This window comes from Gadus chalcogrammus, chromosome 15, assembly GCF_026213295.1.
Source record: "Gadus chalcogrammus isolate NIFS_2021 chromosome 15, NIFS_Gcha_1.0, whole genome shotgun sequence".
In the NCBI taxonomy this organism is placed as follows: domain Eukaryota; kingdom Metazoa; phylum Chordata; class Actinopteri; order Gadiformes; family Gadidae; genus Gadus; species Gadus chalcogrammus.
In genome coordinates, this window is record NC_079426.1 from 11,126,591 (window position 1) to 11,150,237 (window position 23,647).

General features: G+C 42.9%; 2 protein-coding genes across 2 annotated transcripts in view; one reads left to right on the top strand and one right to left on the bottom strand.

Moving 5' to 3' along the window:
- pcdh15a (protocadherin-related 15a) overlaps positions 1–23,647 on the top strand; it is a 409,668-nt gene that overhangs the window by 158,123 nt on the left and 227,898 nt on the right. The window lies entirely within an intron of this gene.
- On the bottom strand, positions 8,518–16,625 carry LOC130404136 (pleckstrin-like). Its single transcript, XM_056608755.1, has 9 exons — positions 16,488–16,625; positions 15,617–15,772; positions 15,142–15,323; positions 14,320–14,411; positions 10,087–10,271; positions 9,738–9,842; positions 9,305–9,388; positions 9,075–9,147; positions 8,518–8,952 (listed from the first exon to the last, which is right to left on the bottom strand). Exons 1-9 carry the CDS (start codon positions 16,527–16,529, stop codon positions 8,813–8,815), a joined length of 1,059 nt encoding a protein of 352 aa, XP_056464730.1. The 5' UTR covers positions 16,530–16,625; the 3' UTR covers positions 8,518–8,812.

Genomic DNA, 23,647 nt, shown 5'->3' on the forward strand with positions numbered 1-23,647 from the left:
TGGCTAACGTCTGCAAGTCACACAAGTAAGTGAAACAGAATGGTTGTCACATTGAGAATGGTCGCTCACACTCATCCTCCTGTTTTTTCATATCGTCATGAATCCCAATTTGAATGCTTGAATAAAAATAAATGTAATCGTTAGCAATTCCTTTGCTATTGCAAGGAATTGTGGGACAACATTATCGCCTCTCCTTTCATAAAGGATGGTTTACCTTATATGCTAAATGAGATTGGAAAGGTAGCATTGAAGCATCTTTCCTTTCACCTTGCGAGGCAGCTGTATTTTCAAAACCACGATCACGAGAGAATCCATCTTACCAGGCTTCAGGTTAAGCGTTTGCAACCAAAAACCACAGTGGTTCGGACTGGGCAGTGTCCTACGAGAAACTGCATCATACATGATGTGGGAGAAAGATGGTATAGAACTATGGTTCGACAAAAACCTGCCAAGTACTTTTGAAGGGTCTTTGACCGACAGTTGGGTGACTTCCCAAATGTTTAATTTCAACTGTAATACGTTTCAGTGTAGCTAGTGAGGAATTTTTTTATTGGCCATGCCCTATTACTGTGCTATAACAGTTGCCACATTACAAGGGCTACTCTATAAGATTGATAGCCTATGTAATGGGTAGTTAGAATACATGGACATTTATCATCATAGTGTGCGTTCCTCACTAAAATAAAAAAATATCCCCATGGTAAGTCATAATTATGAGATAAAAAAATATAAATTATGAGATACTTCATACAACAGTCAAAGTAGCAGCTCTTTGGTGCGAGTTCTCTTATTGAAGTTGAAATCGAAAGGGAATGTGAGTACATTGAGGATTACTTTAAATGTGCCTTTACAACAGATGAAACACTTAATGGATTTGCTGTTTCAAGTGGTACTAAGCAAATGCACCCTAAAGGATTTTAAGCAAGAAGCAGCTCTGGCATAGAAAGGACCTAACCAATGTAGCTGAGGTGCCAGCCTTCTTTGAACAGCAACTGGAAACATCTGGTCAGTGTCATGGTTATAGATTGATGCACCAAAAATGTTAATGACATGGAATTGTGACGGTGAAGGTGATGGTGAAGGTGTTGATCAGAGGACAAGAAACAGACTGCGAAGGCATGTTTTCCCCAGTGGTGGTCGACACTTTGTCTGGGAGATGGATGGGTACGACAAGCTTAATCCATTTGGAGATGCAATCAGTGGATGCATTGATGGGTTTTCAAGAAATATTTTTTGGCTTGAAGCTTACAAAACAAACAATGAGCCAAAGTTCATCGCGACTATGAAATGCAGGATTGCAGAATCATATTTTTAAGAACCACATATGTAGATGTATACAAAAGTAATTGCCGGTGTTCTGTTTCTGGTTGCCAAAACAATGATGTGGGTTGAGGTGTTAATACAATGGAACTGGGGTGGGCCACATACAGTGTTGGGGCTGACCCGCAACAAAAGTAACATGTGACAGGTAATGTCTTACTTTTAGCCATAACAAAGTAATATATGTGTGAATAGGGATTCGGCAATAGTGTTAGAGTTTCTATGTCAAAATAACACGTAAACGCGTTACCAACTGAAACACATGATGGACCGCCATCAGAAAAATATGTAATATTCCTCGAAGAAGACTGAGTAATGGGAGCAATGGATATGCTCCCATTATTTCAAGTTTTATTAACGAAAATGTGTAGGGAAGCAGAAGGAAGTGTCTACAGCGGAAAAATAGCAAGTAACCTGAAGAAGGATCACTCCAGAAAATTAAAGGGGTAGTTCGGAATTTTGGACATAGGGCCTGATTCCGAAGTGAGCATTGGTATTCTATATCACTGGAGACAGTTTTCAACACATTTCATTCAGTCCTTCTAGTTTCAGAGTTCGCTCGTGCTAGGCTAGCGCACGTCAACGGGCAATGCTAGCCTGCCATTAAAAACAGTCTTACCCACTCCACAGTACACCCGAGGTAAATCAATTATAACGCCAGACTATAGATTTAAATGTCTGTGTTGATAGAATAATGTTAGAAATAAAACTAACCTTGCATCGCATGAATCATTGAGGGACTACTTTCTCAGCTGAAGCGGAATTCTACTATGCGCTGGTTAGGTTTGTAACCGAATCACGACGGAAGAACGTAAACAGAGAAGCGTGGGACAGAAGCGCAATTGAACGACTAGGCAACATGATGGTTCAGTGTGCTTTTAGAAATTGTAGAAATAAACGGTACAGATGGGCACCACAAAGTTTCCACCAATTTCCAGTGCGAGATCCAGAAAGGACTCAACTGTGGCTTGTTGCTGCTGGCTTTGACATCAAAACACCGGCTCGTACATGTACGGTTCGTTGGATACAACAAATTCCTCATAATCGTCTTCAAAAGCAGATGCATCGCTAACTCCTCCAAACGTGGCCATATCTTGTTAATTTAATACGCTTGTAGAATTCCTTCGTTCACTGTACTCTGCGTTTGTAGCAATGACAGCGGCAGGTAACCTAGGTATCAGTCCGCCGCTGCCGTAGCCTACGTACAGGAATATAAACACTACTGCTGAGACCCCGCAATTCCCTCAAAATGCAATGCAATGCAAGGTTGGTTTTATTTCTAACATTATTCTATAAACAGACATTTAGATTTATAGTCTGTCGTTATAATTGATTTACCTCGGGTGTACTGTGGAGTGGGTAAGACTGTTTTTTAATAGCAGGCTAGCATTGCCCGTTGACGTGCGCTAGCCTAGCACGAGCGAACTCTGCAACTAGGACTGAATGAAATGTGTTGAAAACTGTCTCCAGTGATATAGAATACCAATGCTCACTTCGGAATCAGGCCCTATGTCCAAAATTCCGAACTACCCCTTTAAGTGAGCGAGATGACGTTCCTAGCAGTAAGCAGGAAAGAAAAGCAGGAGAGTAGAGCACGATTAAGCTAAAGCAACAGAAATTTGCTGGATCTGCCGTGTTTGAACCCCGAGAAGTGAGGAGTCTCGTGACAGAGTGTGTTGTTGAAGATAGGCAGCCTCTATCAACAGTAGAATCCCCAGCTTTTGGAGAGCTTATTATCAGAATTCCTGTCAAAGCCAATAAGGTAGGCAAACGTTGCCAATGTAGACACCAGGTTATGTTATATGGTTATATTGCAAGAATTGGGATTTACAGGAGCCTTTGTGTTTATTTTGTTATCGGCAGTAGAATCGTGAACAAAAATATCTGAAAATTTGATGGAAATAATTGAGGTCCAAACTTTGATCAGGGAGTCAAATATTGTGTTGTATTGTACTCTTCTCCGGAGGTCGGCTTCAAAACCCCTGCTAGACCTTCCAAGTGGCTTCCCAAAGAGGGGGTGCTCTTCTCTCCTACTAGACATGTAAGTGAGTCTAGTCCTGTATTTAAATGGGTCCTTTTATGAGTCCAGCCACCATCATTCTCGTCACTAAGTGGTCTTCTTGACATTTTGATATAGACCCTGTCGTGTTAATACGTTCTTTGCTGATTCTTAACAAATACTATGCAAATATATTTCCGAATCAGAAATAATACAACTTTTTATCTCATCATTTCGGCTAAGATTTCATTTCAATTCTTATTTTCTCTTTTGAAGCTTGGTGTAATCATGTCTGGGAAATCCTGCTGAATTTGGACTTTTATGCAATTATATAGAGTGTTATTAATTCACATAGGTGAAATGTAAACCCATGCATTTTGGATTGGAGCATTTCTCAGAATATACACAGGTATATATATATATATATATTCATTATATAGGAGAGGCCCTCTTATGCCCATCAGTTACTTGGCTCTGCAGTGCATCAGTGTCACTCTCTATGGCTCCCTCTCTCTTTTTCAATGTGTTTCGAGAATTTATATCAATATAACGAGAAAGGATGTAATGATAACGGCATGAAAATAAAGGCTCCATGGTCATAATAATTGAAATATAATCAAATTAAAGCGTGTAACGAGAAAATGAGAAGATCTAATTGTGGGCCAGCATTTGGCTGAATTTAATCAAATTCTGCCCACATCTTTATTTTTTACATTGTTTTTACATTATGAATATTTTAATATTGTCTGGTACCTGAACCACACTTAGGCCTAGACATTGGTGGAAGTGCAGATAGGCTACAGATCATGTTATAATGATAATTGAATAAAAGCTACATGGTCTACTTATATTATTATAACAAACTAATTTTATATTTATATATATACAATCTATATTTTAATATTTAATTAAATTAATATAAAACAATGCATTTCAATCGGGTGATTCGTTTCGACTTCAGAAGGAGGGGCGTGCTGCGCAGGGCACGCTCTAACAGATCTTACTATAACGATAATTGAATAAAAGCTTCATGGTCTACTTATAATATTATAACTAAATAATTTTACATTCATATTTCAATGTAACATATATTTTAATAGGTAATTAATTCAATATTAAACCAATGGATTTCAATCAGGAGTTTTTTTCGACTTCTGAAGGTCGTTGCAGTGCACGCTCTAGTTATGGATTGGTCAAAACAACAACCGATTTTTGCAGCAGACCCCCTCAAAAACTAAAACTAACCACGTCCCTTAAACCCAGTCTCACACCAGAATGAAGTATAACTACGTTTGTCCACCGCGGAAAACGCAATAGAATAACAGCTCTAATCATGACATGCCCTATTCTTTTCAATGGGGCTGCGTCCACGTCACTTGACTGTCAAGGTTGCTATGGTGGTTGCTATCTATCTACCGCCCCCTCTGCTCCTTACCTGGCTCCAAAAACCACGCGGCAACGGAGCTGCCGTCAATTGTGTTGTTTTTGTGGAAACAAGGGTCCGCTAGTTAGGAAATAGACAGATATTCCAAGGTTTCCTTCAAAAGGCACCTTGGTTGTTTCTATTTTCTGCAGTTTAGACTTGTAATTAATAAGTTACTTTCTTAATTAACTTGACTCGTTTTTTTTAATCTTTGTCTGGTGGCTTGTTACGTCACTCTGAGAGACGCGCATGTAAAAAAATCTTGGTGTCCTGTTTTACCCTCAACTATGCTTTGACCAACATGTTAGAGGTATAACTGGAATTGCCTTTTTCCATCTGAGAAACATTGCAAGAATCAGACCATGGTATCTGCAGCGGATGCAAAGACACTGATTCATGCATTTTTTTCGTCAAGATTGGATTATTGCAATGCACTGTTCTCGGGATTACCAAACTCTACCACAAAAAGTCTACAGCTTGTACAGAATGCTGCAGCTAGACTGCTGACCAGAACGAGAAGGTTTGATCATATCACACCTGTTCTTGCCTCTCTGCACTGGCTACCAATAACTTTCAGATCGGACTTTAAGGTGCTACTGCTAACCTTCCTTATAGTCCTTCTCGGTCCCTCCAGTCTTCGGGAGCTGGCCTTCTTTCACGGCTTTAAATCGGCTGGACAGAGAGTGCTTGCCTATCGAGCCCCCGTCCTATGGAATAGGCTGCCATTAGTGATCAGGGAAGCTGCCTCTGTGGAGCTATTCAAAGGAAAGCTCAAAACGCACCTCTACAATCTTGCATTTGGAACATAGGAGTTTGAAAACGACAGATGCGACGTGTTGACCACTCTATTTGCTTGTGCTTTTGTACAGTATAAATTCCGACTATGTACTTCTCCGTTCTAATTCACTATTCTGTCTATTCTAGCGTGTTGCGGGTGCTGGACTGGATGCCTGGACTCTCCTCATGGATAACCGGCCAGAACCCAGTCACCATTTTATTATGATGTGCATGTATGTGTACCTGTATGTCAATTGTGGCACCCATTGCACTCCTGACCATCCCTTGAAGAAGGGATCCCCTACTATGTGTTTCTTCTCAAGATTTCTTCCTTGCTAATTTCAAGGGAGTTTTTTCTTGCCCGTGTGGGGGCTTGGGTAAAGGGGGGTGTCATGAATATTTGGCCTGTTAAGCCCTATGAGACTGTAATGATGATTAAGGGCTATACAAATAAAATTGAATTGAATTGAATTGAATTGACAAATATACATTACATATATATGTAATGTATATTTGTATATATACAGTACAATTAACAGCTTTTACAGCCTCAACCATTTGGGCTAAATCAGCTATATTAAATTGTAGGCCTATAGCCTACACAGCAAGCTATTATGTAAGGGGTAGGGCCTATTCATTTTCATATTCAATAGGTGTTTACCTGTACAATAGCACCAGGTATGCCAGCTGTCATCTGGGATAGGCCATCCTTCAACGCAAGCAACATTGAAATGAGAATCTCCAAGGTTGGCAGGAGGGTGCCATAGTAGCAATCATCCTCTACTTGTAGTATATCTAATGCGGCAGCAAGAGGTCTTGACACTGCACAATATTCCTTCAGGAACTGAAACTCTCGCTCAGTGATGGCCTTAACACTCAGTCTAGAAAAAAATATGTCTAAATCTCTGATTGGGATTTCTGTGATGAGAGGCAAGGCGTCAAGAGTCGCGTTCCAGCGTGTATCATTGGGTATGATGGGCTTTCTTTTTAGCACATCCTCAACCTGGTCTGAAGACACAGTAGTAGAGCGACTATTTTTTGTACAGAGAGTTGTCAACTTGGCGAGAGCACTTCTGTAAACTGCTTTACAGTCATTGTTACTGGTCAGCCATTTCTCCAGGTCATTTTTTGAGATCAGGTTTAATGTATGCGATGCACAGCGCAGATGAAAATGTCTCGTCAGATCCTGTAGAGAGTGCTTCCGCAACATCCGTAAAAGTGACCTCCTCCTTCTCCTCCGAGTCATGATCAGATGGCTCGTCAGTCAGACCCATCATCAGGATGGGATTCAAACATTCTAAAGGCTTCTACTAAATTGCTGCCATTATCGGGGACACATGCAGTTACTTTATCTGATAGACCAAAGGCTGTATGAAGCGGTTGTATTTCGCTATCCATGACATCGTTGGTGTGTCTTCCTCTCACCCTCTTGCAGGCAAGAGCAGCCTTCTCCCGTTTAAAACGAATGACGTCTATCCAGTGCACCCTCATTCCCAGGTAGCTTTTGATGTTGGCGGACCAAATGTCCGCGGTGGTGGAAACATGATCCAGGTGCTCGAAAGTTTTCCTGTCGGATGATGGCTTTCGAGTAGCGGGTATTTTATCAAGTATCATTCTAAATCTGGGCGATTCAATAGTTGAGGCGGGGTCGGCTGCTGATCTACTCCTTCAGATGACCGGAGAGCATGATCTTTCGCCACAAGTTTTGTGTTGCCATGCTGGGCTGACAAATGCTTGGACAGGTTGCTCATTGACTTGGCAGAAGTTGAAAGACACCTTGCGCCTGGGCATAGAGGACATTTCACTTGAATTTGTTTGTCCTTCTGAGCTATAAATTGAAAGAAGTGAGAATATCGCCACTGGCCGAAACACCCTGTCTCCGTCTCTGTCTCCATATTCATCCCCTCTCTTTCTCTTTCTATAATCCTATGCCACACAAACCTATAAAAGGTTTGTGCATAGGATTTCCCCTTGTTAATTTGGTGTGTGTGGAACCGAAAATCGGTTTCTATGGAAACGTGACGTCACACGTTAGTACTCTGTTGCCGGAGCATGGCTGACTCCGACCGCTACGCTAAGTGGCGCTGTTGCCCTTTCAACAACTGGTAGTAGAGCCACCGGCTATTTACCTGTCTCTGCATTTAAACGCACAGACTTAAACAGACCATAACTTTACACACCGGCAAACGCGGCAGGAAAGCGCGTTACTATAGTCAAGTAAAGTAGTGTAGGTAGTTACCAAGATTTTAAATGTAATGTATTACTTTACTTCTTTACCCATAAAAGTGTTGCTGTAACGCGTTACCCCCAACACTGAGTAGCCTACAAGTCATTATTTTCTGTGAGCAAACTAATTTATTCATAGACGAAATGTAATTACATTCCCGTGAATTAAGTGTCTTCTCTGGAGCAGAGGCATTATGTCTCTTTACTGCAGGGTGTGTCACACACACGCACACGCACACGCACACACACACACACACACACACACACACACACACACACACACACACACACACACACACACACACACACACACACACACACACACACACACACACACACACACACACACTTGATTTATTTCTTGAATATATATAAACCCCTTAGGTTAATACAATCTCCTAAATCCTGAAGCCTGACACATAGCACCCATTGTCACTGTTGTGTAGATTCCAGTTGAGGTGGGGTCAGGGACCTAGATCCTTTTGTGCTTCAGCCGTCCAGAGGGAAATATGTGTACTTTATAGTCCAGGGTTAAAAAGTACCAGATGTTACGTGTCACACGCAACCATAGAGGCGGAAGGTAGGCCTACTGTACCTGCATACATTGTTTTATACCACCCCCTAGTGTCCAAACGGTGAGTTACATTTGAGGTATTGACAAATAGGGAAACCGAATCATTTTCACATCTGTTTTGTATTGTTATAACCTATGCCCAGGGGTCCATGAGCGGCAGGAAGTTTATTTAATTTTTATGAAGAAAATAAGCCATTATTGGACTTGGCACCATTAAGTACTGTAGGTCGCTTTGGAAAACGGGTGGGTTGTGGTGTTGAAGTGTGATTTTTCACACTTAATTTTGTTATGTAGGCCTAGGCCTAACTGTTTCCTAGTGATTTTCAAACATCTTTATTTTTTTGAGTAATAGGCCTATCACATAAACTACAACAGCCAGGTGAGATGATACTAATCGCTCATTTAAATTAAATTAAATAAACTTTAATTTAATAAATGTTTTTTCACACCCATTCTTTTCATCATAAGTCACATCGTGTTCATTTTGTGAGTGTTATTTTCCACTCTTTGACACAGCCTGGATGGCTTGGATCCACTCTTTCTTCTCATCCGCCGTCGCAGCCTGCAGAAAGTAGTGCGTCTCGTCCGAGGTGATGATCTCGAAGAGGTTTCCTTCCACGTCGTAGCGCTTGGCTGTAAACAGAACTGCGAGTCCATAAATAGTATCGTGTAATCCAAAAAAAGATACGAAGAGGAACGAAACAAAAGGAGGTAGGGTCATTCGTTCGTCCCATGGTGACAGGACACACACTCACCGTCAGGCACAAACTCCACCGCCGTCACAACACTGCCGCGGAGGTGAATTGCCCCGAGGGGCTCCTCGTCCCCCTAGTAGTCAAATATAAAGCAATGTATGTAGCGTTTGGCAAACAAAAGTCAAAAAAAAAGGTCCATATGCCAATATTGTATCGTTTAGGTGCAAATGTTTCCATTTATTTATTTTGCGTTGGCGTTTTTTCTTACAGTTTAAATTGCGTTTGTTTACCTTGGCAGGGTCGTGGTAGTGGATGTAGGCAGGGTCATCTCTCAGCGTGAACTTTCTCACCTTCCAGTTTTTCCGTCGATGTCCCTTTTTTAGAGTAGTTTTTACGATTGCCATTATATATTTCACTGCGCCAAACTTCTAAACCTCTGTGTAAGCCTACTTATAAGTTCCATTAAGTTGACCTCGGGCAGTAAAAATGTAATTTATGCGCACACAAAAAAACTCCTTTAAGGAAAAGCTTCCTTGAAAAGCAAACATAACATCTATCACTTTATAAAATAAACTAAAATGCCATGTTTTGAAGAATACTGTGTAGACATGTTGTTTATATTCATCATTAAATTTCTTACATTACTTCTGTCATGATTATTTGGCTTTTAATCAAAAGTTTCTCACTTTCCGTTGATTCAACTTCCTTCCTTTCCACCCTTACCTGTTTGAGCAGGCATCCCTGTTTTATTATGTTTCCTCTGAATTCCTCCTTCACAATATCATCTTCATCACTGGAGTATCCTTCACAGAAAAAGCCGCTGTCTGCCTGTGACACACATACATTATTCAACCACACCATTCTCCATCAAAACACATGGGGGTAAAGGCCAAAAAGGTTGTGACCCACTCACCACAGAAATAGGTCCCCCAAGGTTCATTTTTGTCCCAAAAGCCTCCCTCTTTTTCCGCACGCTAAAATACTGTGACTTAATCTAATCTTCAATGTAAAGTAACAAAATTAACTCTCTCGCTCTCTCACTCTCTGTCTTTTATATTTTTTCTATACTTACAAAGAAGTAAAGGGCATCAGATTCGTCCAGGAAGACAGACTCGGTGCCTCCGGACTCCCCGGTCTTGGACAGGTCTCCGGCGGGCTGGAGGTATCCCTCGTTCATCAGCCCCGTCGCCAGCATCACGCTCTCGGCTCGGTTCCTCGCTTTCTCCTTTGAGATCAACCAATCCACCACCGTCACACCTACGGTACACAGAGCCAACCAGAGGCCGAAACATGGTATTCAAGGTATGAACATGGGCTAAAGAAGGAGTCTCTTGAAAATATGAACAATTAAGATAGATGACTACAAAGAAGGTTCTAATGGTTTTGAAACACAACGTTCTTTGTCGAAATCAGCAAGTCCATCACCTGGTAGACAGATCCAACGATCAATCAGAATAAATTACTACAAATTACAACAAAACAAAGGTGAAGGGTGAAAAGGTGAAAGGTGAAACACAACGTCTCCACTTGAGAAATAAAGCAGTTATTGAAAACAAATCCTTAAGGATTGAGTATGAATAAAATGCAAGGCTGCAATGTTGTTTTTGTCTTTCAAAGTCGACAGGCATCAAGCCCACGGTAGGCCTACTAGCCTGGCTCCACCCGCCTACTTCCACTCAATTTTGATTTCCCTTCAGTACTTAGGTCTGGGTCTGCGGTATATTAGTTGGTTTTCTCCTTCCAAATTCTCTGCGTCCAATCAGCGAACAGAGGGAGTGGCTAAGAACAATGACGTTAAAGTCAGCTCTCATTGACGGACATCTTCACATCTTGTTTGGTTTGTTTACAGCCTGTGCACAACGTGATTCCCGGCCAAACGTTAGCAATTGGTTATGGCAGATGAAGAGTGGCACTGGGCAGATCCAGTAGTTTTAAACTTCAACAGACACCAAGCTTCACGTGAGTTATTGTTTGTGAATTGAGTAGGTCCAGGGCCCCGTTTCCCGAAAGCATCTTTAGCTTAAGTGGATCGCAGAGTGGGTCGTACGAGCATCGTACAGTTTTCACACCGTTTCACGAAAGCATCTTTGGTAACGAACGTCTTGAAAACGCTCGTAGCTAACGAGTGCTCCACGGTACTCGTAGGACGCTAAGAGCCTCGTTAGCCTACTATAGCCTCAGTGGCGTAACCAGCGGACATTCCTAGTATTGGATGCGTTTTATTATAACACATTGGTAATGGTGTATCACGTGCGTCTGAGCCTAATGTGGGCCATTATGTTCTTAGTTTGAGAGAGACAGTCCAGGAAATGTTTGAGCAGGCAGGGCACTTAAAATGTGTGAGAGAAAGTGGGGGGGATTTGTGCAGACTGACATAGGCTACTCATAAAACGTAGCCTAAAATAATGTTAAAATAAATAAATTAAAAAAATAATAAATATATTAATTATAAAAATATTTTAAAAAAATGCAAAGGAGCAGGCAAAAGGCTGGGATATGGTGGGGATTGGTCACGTTGACGGGAATGTTTAGTGACATGTGGGAGGGTGGAGGGGGTTAAAAAAAAGTCTCAATCACTCTTCGACGTGCATGAAAACCAGCCTCGTAGTTATGAGGGAGGCCGTCCTCACACCGATCTTCCTCGTCGTCATCGTCCTCAATGTCCTCCGGTTCAACCAAAGCTACCCCAGCCTTAGCTGCAATGTTGTGCAACATAGCTGTCACACATATCACAGTGCATGACTTGGCCGGCAAAAACTGGAGCCCTCCGCTGGACTTGTGAAGGCATCTAAAGCGCAACTTCCACCTCCCGATCGTGCGCTCAGGATTAGGACTGATATATATGTCGGCCTAGGCTTAATCAATTGTGTATTAATATCTTTAGCATTCATATTATTGCAATCTATTCTTTTCGTAGGCTACTCTGCGGTTGGCCTTGATGGGCAGATATTTTAACCCTTTTTAACCCCATTTTCCTCCGACATTCCTGCGTCTCCCCCTGCGTCATAGCCCGTTTCAGCACCATGTCAGTGGACAGGTACAATCCTACGATCGTCGTGAGTGCAGCGAATGCGCGTTCACGTTAAGAGGAGTTTCGGGAAACGCTCCACAGAAATTATCGATGGTTCGAAAGATCCATCGGGAGAATGATCTTACGAGCGAAGATCTATCGATATCGGGAAACGGGGCCCAGACTCTCTGTGCAAATGAAATGAAGTACGAGAGTCTGGTAGGACCAGTGGGGTATTCCACGAACGGAGGTTTCACAAACACAGAGTTAACGCTGAACTCTAGGTTGATTGACCCTGTGCCAACTAAACCAGAGCTGTCGGTTCCACCGCACGGGTTATGCATTAGTTCAATCAACACGGGGTTGGTTAACTTAAGGCTGGTTTATGCTCGGTTACGTAAGCGTAAGCGCAAGCGCAAGAGGCCCTTGCGCGCCCTTGCGCCCCCCTTGCGCGACTTCTCACGTCTTGCGTGCGTCGGGTGATTTTTCTAGACTTGCGTCATTTTTTACGCAAGCTTTTACGCGAGCAGCCCAGCCTGCAAGGCTGTGATTGGTTTGCTGGTCTGGTTACTACTTCCTGTCTGGAGTATCACCCGGCAGGCTCATATACAAAAGCATTAACCTGAAGTGAAGTTAACTTTGCTGCCAACACATTATGTCGTTTTAAAATGTAGAGAGATATGCACATTTATACAACCCCAATGATCAACAACTTCATCACCCCTGTTCCTCTGTCTGTTGCCATCATTCACTGTGTATGGGGAGAACACGATCTGGCACATAAACAAACCAACGACTCCCACAGACAAAGACGTCATTCTCGAGGTCGTCTTCAACGAAAAACTTTCCTCCACATATTACTCCACCTACTGTTCTGGCGGTAAATTGCTTGGCAACACGCGCAACCTAAAAGGGAGCATGAATTGCTTTGAGTAAATTTTGCGCAACAACGTAACACCAACGCTGAAGCATGCAGCCGCCTTCAGGGTTGTGCGAGTCCACGCCAAACCTATAAAGACGTGATGTATAGATCATGGAAACCCTGATCGAAATGGCGACACGGGACGCTTATTTCTGTCATACCATATTTGTCACTCCTGCATTTAAATGAGCTCCTAAGCCAATCGTAAAACCGCCGACAGTCGGCAGACTGGATCTGGTCCTCAAATTGTCTTGACCTCCGTGGAGGAGCTGGCAATAGAAATAAATTCAGGGCGCCCTGGCATGGGCGTACCTTGATGTACCTCCTCAGAGAGTCAGGGGCCATGTGAGGGTACCCCACTGGTTGAATGTAGGTTTTTCTGTTTTCTTGTATTTTAGATTTTGTTTGTCTTCGAAGTAACACATGCAAACCGTGTGTGTGCCACAGCGCAAATGTTCCAAATGTTTTTTCTTTTTGGTAACTGGATAGAAAACCTAAAAGTGACAATTCATCAACTTCACAGATCAAGATGGATTAGTGCTTGTATTGGAGCCGCCGGCTATGATCGAACATTCTCCAGTGGATGTAAGTCCGTTAGGACTATTTTATACTTTCTGTTGTAAGCGCCTTTCGGCATAGTAGGCCTACTCAGCCAAATTGCTCTTTGTACGATAGGAGGCCGATGAAAATCTTGGTCCAGACGTGGATGGGTCATCTGAAAGGACTGAGATGTGCTCAGCATTTCCAACATTATAGATAAAACTACAATTTGCAAAAAACGGAGGGCTACGCAAATAGTCTGGAGTGAACTGAGGCCATGTCCTCGATTGGTAGTGTTGGCTATGTAAGGCTGGAGAAGGCTATTTAAATATATTAATGATTTCCGCGAGAATCTATATCTCTCCAGCAAAAAGTCATCCGGATATGCCAAGATGTCGAGCTGTGGTGTTATTAATCGCTCCCGGTGGATTGCATTGAACACATGAAATCTGCGGGGAACGCGGGTTTAAATACCCAAAACCGGGTAAATGTTTCAAACTTAACCTGCGCAAAACCTGCTCCGACCAGGTTTGATTAAGAGCATATGTTTCTTTCGTAACTAACATACCGTGTTCATTTTGGAACGGAAAACCTAGGGTTACCGCAAACCCTGGGTTAACTTACCCGGTTATGCGATAAAACCGGCTTTGTGGAATACCCCACAGGCTAACACGGTACGGGGAAAACAAACCAAAATCCCCAAACAAACTATTGACTAGTGAGACGCAAAGCTTGAGGATTAGGAAGGAGTTTCACGGAAATATAATCAGACTAAATAGAAGAACAAAAACAAACCAGGTTGTAATGGATTTGAGCAACAAGCGTGAACATACCGGTGAAGCAGTGGTTGTAGGTTTTGTTCTCAATCTCCAGCTTCAACTCCTTCACTCCGTTGTCCTGGTCCCTTATTAACATGTACAGCTCACTGAAGAGATAAACATACAAAACCACGAAAACGATATGACATTAAATTATTAATCAAAGAGTGAGGCTGAGAACAAAGAAGGACTTTCATTGAAATTGGGGTTACTAACTACGAACAAACAACACAAGTTCTGTACTCACAATTAAAAAATGACTTAAAAGAGTGCTGGGTAGGGTAGCTGTCAAAAATGCAAGATCAATCCATGTTCAGGCACTTAAATGTGCACTATGTACCTTTTCTGTTGGGGCTATTTACTCTGAGGGTTCCACAGGAGTAAAATGAACATCTGAGGCTCATACAACCATATATCTTCAACTCAATCCACTTACAATGAATTGAAAACATGTAATTGAAGAGCCGGTAGGGGCTAGGTCCATCTCGTCAAGGGTGCCTACAGGTAGGATGAACGCAACAGGGATGGAACCCGGAACCCTTGATCTAGGAGCGGAACTACCTGCAGGCACTCTGCCCGCCGTTATTACACATCCACAATCGCCCTTAATCAGAGTTAGCCTCAGGGGCTTCATATATTTATGACACCCCCTTAACCCAAACCCCAAAAGCGGAAGGAAAAACTCATCATTATCAAGGAAGAAGCCTTGAGATGAACCACAGAGTGGGGGATCCCTCCTTCCATTGACGCCTAGGTTAAAGCAAACCACCAGGCTTTAAGAAGGCTTCGGAAAACCGGGCCCACCAGATCACTAGGAATCATGTTTTGAGAACTCACTTCAAGTTGACCGTTTCGGGAAGACGGATGGAGCGTCGGGTGGACTTGCGGGCGAACCTCTTCCCAGCCTGCAGGCAGCTGATGGCCCTCCTGATGTCCTTCACCCAGGCCTCGCGCTCCCCGCTGTGGGAAGCCTGGAAGAAGTGGTCCTGCTTCTTCTCTGTGCTGATCTTGAACACCATCTGAGGAAGGAGGTACAGCCGGTGGAAGAGGTGTTTTATTTACATGTATGTCCCGAAGAAATTCCTCATCTTCCTCTCTCAGTCACGTGTTTTGGGGACATTTGGTTTTTGCTTTCTTAAAGAGTTTGGTCATCAGTGACATGTCATGGAAGTCACTTATTTAAGAGAAATGTTGCCAAAACTTTTTTGGGGTTGCAACTTTTGGACATTAAAGTCCCAGACTAATAGGAACACTTAAACATATTTAAAAACAAACAGACATTCACATACACACACAAATGTTTTTTCCTTACAGTTCTCTTCCCAAAGTCCTGGCAGGGGCTGGTGAGTGTAGATCCCTTCAGGGGGATCATAGCCTTGGGCGAGCTGTCTGTCTTCCTCTTGTAGAATTCTACCGCATCGTCAGACAGTACCACCCACACAGCCTTCCAGGAGCACAGCACCGTGCCCTGAGAGAGAGAGACAGAGATGCAGAGAGAGAGGGTTTGAGGGAGAAATACACAGACATGCAGACGGATTGAGAGGTTGAGAGTTAGAAAGAAATGGAAAGATTGAGGGCTGTTGAGCATGTTACAATTAATGTTCTACTGTCTGATTTGAGATACTAAGATGGATAATGCAAAGTAATGAATAGGATAATATGCTTGATAGCAATACTACTATGATAAGTAGCCTACAAAATTACCACAGCTAGTACTCACATTTGAATTATGATATTACGCCCTTAGCATTTTCTTTTGTATTTAAACATTAATCAACTTTTAATTTTCTTTATTTCTCCCCAGAGCAGCAGCAAATTCTAATTTAGCTTCCTTCTTGCCTCAGGCTTTCTGGTAATTAAATAAGGAGGTATAAATAGAGTTAAACACTACTGACTCTATGATGCTAATGATCTCAGAGAACCATCAGTTGGAGTTCACTCCAATAGTATTAGTTAGATATATTAGTCAAGGATTAATACGTGTTGAAATTGTTGCTTGAAAAGCATCTTGGTGTACGGAATTGAACGATTTTAGAAAGAGGAACAGCATAAGCGAGGGTGTCAAGCGCGAAACATTTACTTTGTATAACTTGACAAATTTCATTTGATAAGTATTTAAAAACTGCATTATTATCTTATAAAAACTTCAAGAATAGTATGGTTATAGTTTGAGTGAACTTTACCCTTTTCACCAAGTATCCCTCTTTGACCTGTTGTGGCTCCATCACGACACTCACCACTTGTGAACTTTGTGCACGTATACTGCAAGGTTTAGAAACTCTTATGGTTCAGCCTAATGCTGCCGTCTCTATCGGTAACACCCATACCCACCCACAGACTCAATCTCATGCTTACACAAACACATACTCATGCCCACACACACACACACACACACACACACACACACACACACACACACACACACACACACACACACACACACACACACACACACACACACACACACACACACACACAGACTCTGACAGAGGAAGTGCTGTTATGTTCATGTCACAATGATGATGCGTACTTCCCCCTTTCTCAACCTGAAATAACTATGCTCAAAGAAGGCTATCCACAATGAATAGTTTCATTTCATTTTTCACTTAAAATGTACAGCTGTAATCTTATATGTATACTGAAAAAAATTATCAATCAGTAATGAGATGAGGGGACCCCGGAGGCTATCTGCATATGATTACAATACAATCATTGCCATACTGAAAACTTTTAAAACATCCAGTGACCACTGTGGAGGGAAACCATGTAATCTGGTTCCCTAGAAGAGGGTCTACACCCATTGTTACATTATAGGATAGAGTGGTTCTGAAGTAACCCACATACTCATGTGTTATTAACTTTAACACATGAGTATGTGTTAAAGTTAACAGAGCCCTCCCAGGAGAATACCTAGCATAACAGAGCCACCAGAACCCCCTCACAACAGGTTCAGCCTCGGTACCTGGACTGATCCTGTTGTTAGGCTGTCATCTGCTGTAATCTCACCAAGGAACGTGTGGAACACTGTGGTTCTAATCTGCTTGTAGAGAGAGAGAGGGAATTCTGCATGGAGCAATTGCCGTTTGGGTTTCATGGGTTCAGCGCGAGAGGTCAGAGGGAGCGTAACTTTCGATCGATAGGTATCCGTTTCATGTTCCATGTTTGGATATTGCAATGTCAGATTCTTTGTTACTTTCTCATTGTGGTTGTTCTTTTCATCATGTTCTTAATCTTATCACTCCAGGGACTGTAACTCACCTTCACATAGTTCATTGGAAGTAAGAGATCAGAAATTGTGTTAACCTTCAGTGGAGATTTCTTTCAGCCTAGGCCTCTACTGTTACTTTGTTTATAGCACAGCATTTCTGAATACTTGATCCTAACAGAATGGCTAAGTGACGCCCACCTCAAGCGTCACACCTGGAACTTAGCAATGGAAAAGGCTGTACGGGAGTCAACGGAGCTAGCTTTGAAAAGCTTTGATTTCAATCTGAATCTCAATGACATGTCACTGGGAGGGTTTATCTATAGTGATTAAAATGCTGGTGCGCCCGTAGCTCTCACTTTGTTTTACAAAAATGTAACTAACACTTCCAAAACCCCTCCCACATACACCACCTAGCAGAGATACGCTAGTTTACATGGCTAGTTAGAGTGGGCTTTTTTTGAGTTCTGAAAGTCACCTGTCGACAAACCGACAAGGGGAACAATGATAATTATAGTTATAATTTTATTATAATGGCATACATTAAAGTTCTGCACATCTTATAGTTGTTATCAACTGTGTAAGTGGAATAAACCACTCCAAGTTGTTACTGGAACGTAATGTACGAGGGGGAGGTGCCGTGGTTGCGGAGAAGCTGGTGTTGATCAACACCTACTGATGCTACTCTTACAACACCTTATTTTCAGCCCATATACCAGTTGTGGTTTCTGCACAGCTCAAGCCTTCGTTCTTGCACTGCAACCCATCCATCTCTGTGTCATTTTTTCTAACGAAAGTCCCTTGCTGTCATGTTCGTTCACAGTTTTTGCCGTCATTTGACTCATATCCTGCATGGTCATCGTTCTCACTAAGCTCCGGAGGAGTTGGTCTTGTCTTTTTTCAAACCGCTGTCATCGCATGTGTGCACTTTCAGCCACCACATCCAACCTTATTCACTGATGACTAAATGCAGATGTGAACGTTGGTCACAGTTCATGCTAAAAACAGCAATAGACGGTCTTCAGAAGGCTTTGTGACTGAAGTTCCATGTCCCCAAATCACCAAGAGCTTTATCTTGATTCAAGAAGAACCTTAATTTCTTTATTGTATCATGCGATATTTTGATTAATTCAGTTTTTAGCCTTCAAACCTAACTTCCTAGTTCCTGACTGCCAGACTATGACTTGAGCAGCTGACAGCTGTGGGGATGGATTCAAGTTCCTAATTTTGCTACAAACGCAAATACTCTGCTGCTCCATCTCTATACTGATAGAGTTATCATAGGACTCACAGGACACATTGGAATAGAGTTGACTTCCTTTCCCATCGTCACTACTTCATTCTATAAAAGGAGTTTGTCACGGGTGGTGATAGTTTGTGTGTGTGTGTGTGTGTGTGTGTGTGTGTGTGTGTGTGTGTGTGTGTGTGTGTGTGTGTGTGTGTGCGTGCGCGTGTTTGCGCATGCGTGTCTGTACATGCGTGTGTGCCTGCTTTCGTGCGTGTGTGACAAGAACAACATGGCGTGTGCGTTAACCATTGTCTTTTTACTAAGCTTACTAAGAACCAAGTTCTTAGTAAGCACCAATATAGCATTCATATGTTTCTTACACACTGTAAAAAAACAAATACAATTGTCATCATTTGGAGTCGGCCTTAGTAATTATGGTATGTAACCGCTAGAGGGCGTCACCAACACACTAAAAACAACACAGAACAACAACCCTGCTCGATTGCCAAGGTTACGTTTTTGTTTTACAACAAAACATTTGTGCAAGGTTCAGAGGCCAGTGTCCTAATGTAATACAATGATTGGCGACAAACAAAAAAAACATAAAGAAATAGCCAGAGAAGCCTAAGCAATCAAGCTGCCCATTCAATATTTTCAACAAGAGGATGTGTGGCACCGCACCAGCATGTTGAATAGAACAAGGTCACGTTGAAAACACGTCACAACAACAAACCGTGAGAAGGTCGAGGTTTGAGAGATGTATGTGGATGATATCATTCCAATAAACACGCGGAAACGTCCTCTGGTGCGGCTGCATATCCGAAACTCAAAGTAAAGGACAGCCTTGTTATTCACACCTGGCTCACAATCCATTTCCGCCATATCTTAAACGTTGGCGGTTGATTATGTTATTGATATCATTAAAAGGTTACGGTCAGGAGGTCAGGAACAAAAGCTCTTGGGAATAGGGAATCGATGTAAGCTGTAAAATACTGCAGAACAGCACAGAGGACAGCCTAGTAGAGCCACTGGCTCCCCACTGATAGGCCACAGAGACAGCCGTCCTCCAGCAAATCGACAGAACGTTGTTACAATTTCATTTGTGACTGGAATAACGGCACTCATGGAGCAATATGTAAATGCATTGCCCTTTCTTAATTAATTTATGGCTCCATTATGTACTTGAAAATGCATTTTTAATCCCTGATTTCTATTCTGTCTGTGCTCATCAACCTATCCATCCATCCATACTCATCAACCCATCCATCCATCCATCCATCCATCCATCCATCCATCCATCCATCCATCCATCCATCCATCCATCCATCCATCCATCCATCCATCCATCCATCCATCCATCCATCCATCCATCCATCCATCCCCCCCCCCCCACACACACACCCCTGCCACCCTGTAGGGAGAATAATGAGTTAAGGGAAGATCTGTTCACCACAGAGCTCCGGAAATGGGGGGGGGGGGTGATGTTTGAGTGGTAGGGTTGATAACCCAGAAGAAACTTGTAAAACAGGAAGTCCTCCCACCTTTCACACATTTCTTGACACAACGAAGGATATCAACACCACTGCAATTGATCAAGCCTGTGTGTGTGTGTGTGTGTGTGTGTGTGTGTGTGTGTGTGTGTGTGTGTGTGTGGGTGTGGTTGTTGTTGTGGTTGTGTGGGTGTGTACTGATACACTGACCAATACGGCATGAATTGTGATCACTTCTGCTGCAGGGTCAAACTCCTTCACCACTTCCTCCACCATCCCCAACTCTAACATCACCACCTGCTCCACCCCACTCACCCCTCCATCTCCAGCATCACCACCACCACCCCCACCATCACCACCAGGACTGAATGGAACATATTATCCGCATTCACATCCACTATAAAGTTAGCGTTCTAGAACCAAGGTGGCTGCCAGGAGAAAGAGGCCCACGGCTCTTGTTTTCAATCCTGCAGATTGAGGCGTCTTTGTCCCTGGCACTCCGTGTGTCACCCGTACCATTAATAATTCTGCCGAGGAGTGGGCTGAGCTGAAAGACGAGGTGGGGTGGTGGGGTGGTTGATGGCTTATCCACGGCCGCACACCAGTCAGGGCGTCCCCCTCGGTTCCCTTTTGACTGCTGAGAACGCAATTAATCAGCCATGCATGACGTTAGCCATGCATGACAGGCAGACGCGCACGCAAACACAGGCGCACGAAACGCAAACACACACGTGCGCGCGCGCATGCATGCACATACACTCACACACGCAAAAACACACTTGAAAGCACACATACAGACACACACACAGACAGACAGACAGACAGACAGACAGACAGACATAAACACACTTAAAAGCAAACACACACACACACATACACCCCCACACACAAACACACTTGAAAGCAAAAACACACACACACACAAACCTTTCTATGTCTGGCTCAGGGGGGCTAGAGTTCTCAGGGGAGGCATAGCCGTTCTGTAGTAGATCTAACGGCCGTTCTGCATCCACCAATCAGTGTTGACCGGGGGGGTGAGCGCCAGGTCAACCGAAGGAGCACAAAATGCAGTACACGCATCCAGGACAAGGGGATCTAAATAACTCAGGGCATCCGGTTTCTAAAGCATACCTTGATGTAGCGAAGCTGATTAAAATTGATTGTAGTTATGAACGGTTTGAGTTTAGGCATTACAGACGCCGAGGAAGCGGATTATCTCTGCTCCCTGATGGGTTTCAAGAGCTCAGATCCTAATTAACAACTGCATTACGCCCCCCTTCTCCGATAACCTGACACAGGGAAAGCTTTTATACAGACATGCGCATTGCGCAACATACTCACAAGCAGGAGCATGCACACGTCACACATGTCACACATGCACCGGAACACGCACACACGCACGCACGCACGCACGCACGCACGCACGCACGCACGCACGCACGCACGCACGCACGCACGCACGCACACACACACACACACACACACACACACACACACACACACACACACACACACACACACACACACACACACACACACACACACACACACACACACACACACACACTGTGTTCTAGCAAACCACATGTGGATCACTAGAAGATATTGCTGGAATCCCTACTCAAGATTCGTAATTTCTGAAAATGAGTTCTACAATTTTGAATGGGCGTTATTCCTCGGCTGGTATTTTCAGCAAGTATGAATGTATGAACTATGCAATGTTTTATTTGCGGTTGTTGGGGTTTAATACTTCCCCTGTTTCTGCTTAGAAGCTGTGCTTTGATGCTACTTCATAAAACATGCTCTTCTTCTTCAACCATAAACAAGTGGTATATGATATATATGAAGCCACACTATGATCTAAGTACCGGTACAATGTTAAGCTGAACCAATAGGACAGAACTGTATGTTATTTAACCTTTTCCAATAGACGATAGCTATATTGGAAAACTGCCAGCAGCTATAATAAGATAATATTAACACATAGATCCAATACACCCCAACATAGTGAAATCCCATTTACTTACACCGGATAAAAACTTACATTTTCTTATTTGAACCATGAGAAGGTCCTGACCAAGATATAGCTATATACAATCAAACTACTTCAATATGTACACTCTTATAATAGACTTCAACATTTTATTATAAGATTGTACGCAACAAGGTCATAAACCAAGACGAATGGTGAAAAGTGCGAGCTATTTAAATCACCCTTTTTAATAATCATTTATGAATCTCCCAAGATACTATGCAAAGCCAGTACATAGGCTACTTCGGCTACATTGAACGTTATTGAACAAACGTTATCTTGTGTCACCTTCACAAAAGCCCTATAGGCTACCTGATCTCTTCAGCTCCGCGGGTTTTAATGAAACGAGAGTAAAGACATCAGATGCATTGTTTTAATTAACAACCAATTGTAATGAAGGAGCTATCCCACTCAATGGCACACTGTGCCAGCACAAATTTAGCTCTATGCTGGGGTAAAGGTGTGTGTGTGTGTGTGTGTGTGTACGTGCGTTCGTGGGTGTCTGTTTGTGTGTGTGTGTGTGTGTGTGTGTCTGCCCATGCATGTGACCGTGTGTGTGTATGTGTGTGAGCATGTGTGTCTGCCCATGCATGCGACCGTGTGCGTGTGTACGTGTGTTTATGTGTGTGTGTGTGAGAGGTGCCACCGTTTGCCAACCAACTCAGGCCCAAATGGGCTGATAAACAGTTTAATTGGGGAGCGGGATGAGTTGTGTGTGGCCATATGAGCCCAGGGCCCATTCCAGCCTCAAAGAGCCATCACACTTGTTTATTAGCACCAGCTGGCTCTCCGTCCACCTGTCATTAGCCCCACCACTTGCTGTTGAACATAACCTCTTTAACGTATTACATTCCTACAGAGACAGGTCATTTTAAGTGGCGTTTTATTTTTTGTCACGACTGTGTAATGTACAGGTCGTTATGTAGATCAGCGCCCTTATCGCCATAACACACCCTCTGTGCTTCCAGCTAAACCTGGCCGTTATGTAGGCCTAGCACTGAACTACGTTATCACATTTTCCTTGATAGTTAGAGGCCAACCAGGGAGGATTTCTTTAAATGCATAAATCACACACTAATGTGAACGTTGACCGCAAGCAGTGGATATTTCGAACTGCAAGTGAACCAATTTGCTTTTATAAAACTGTCATAAGTTGACTGAGGCGTAATCACACATTCCATCCCGCCATGTTTTTAATCACCTAGTAGCACACAATTAGCCCTTAGGAAACAGTGTTGGGCAGCACTAAGGTTATGCTCATTAACCCCTAGAGCCAAGAAGCTGCTAGCCTGTAGTACTATTTTAATCCGTCCATCTTACACACAAGCTGTGTTTACTCATTCAGCCTGGGGCCAAACAATGCTGATATGAATAGGTTATGTCTCTTA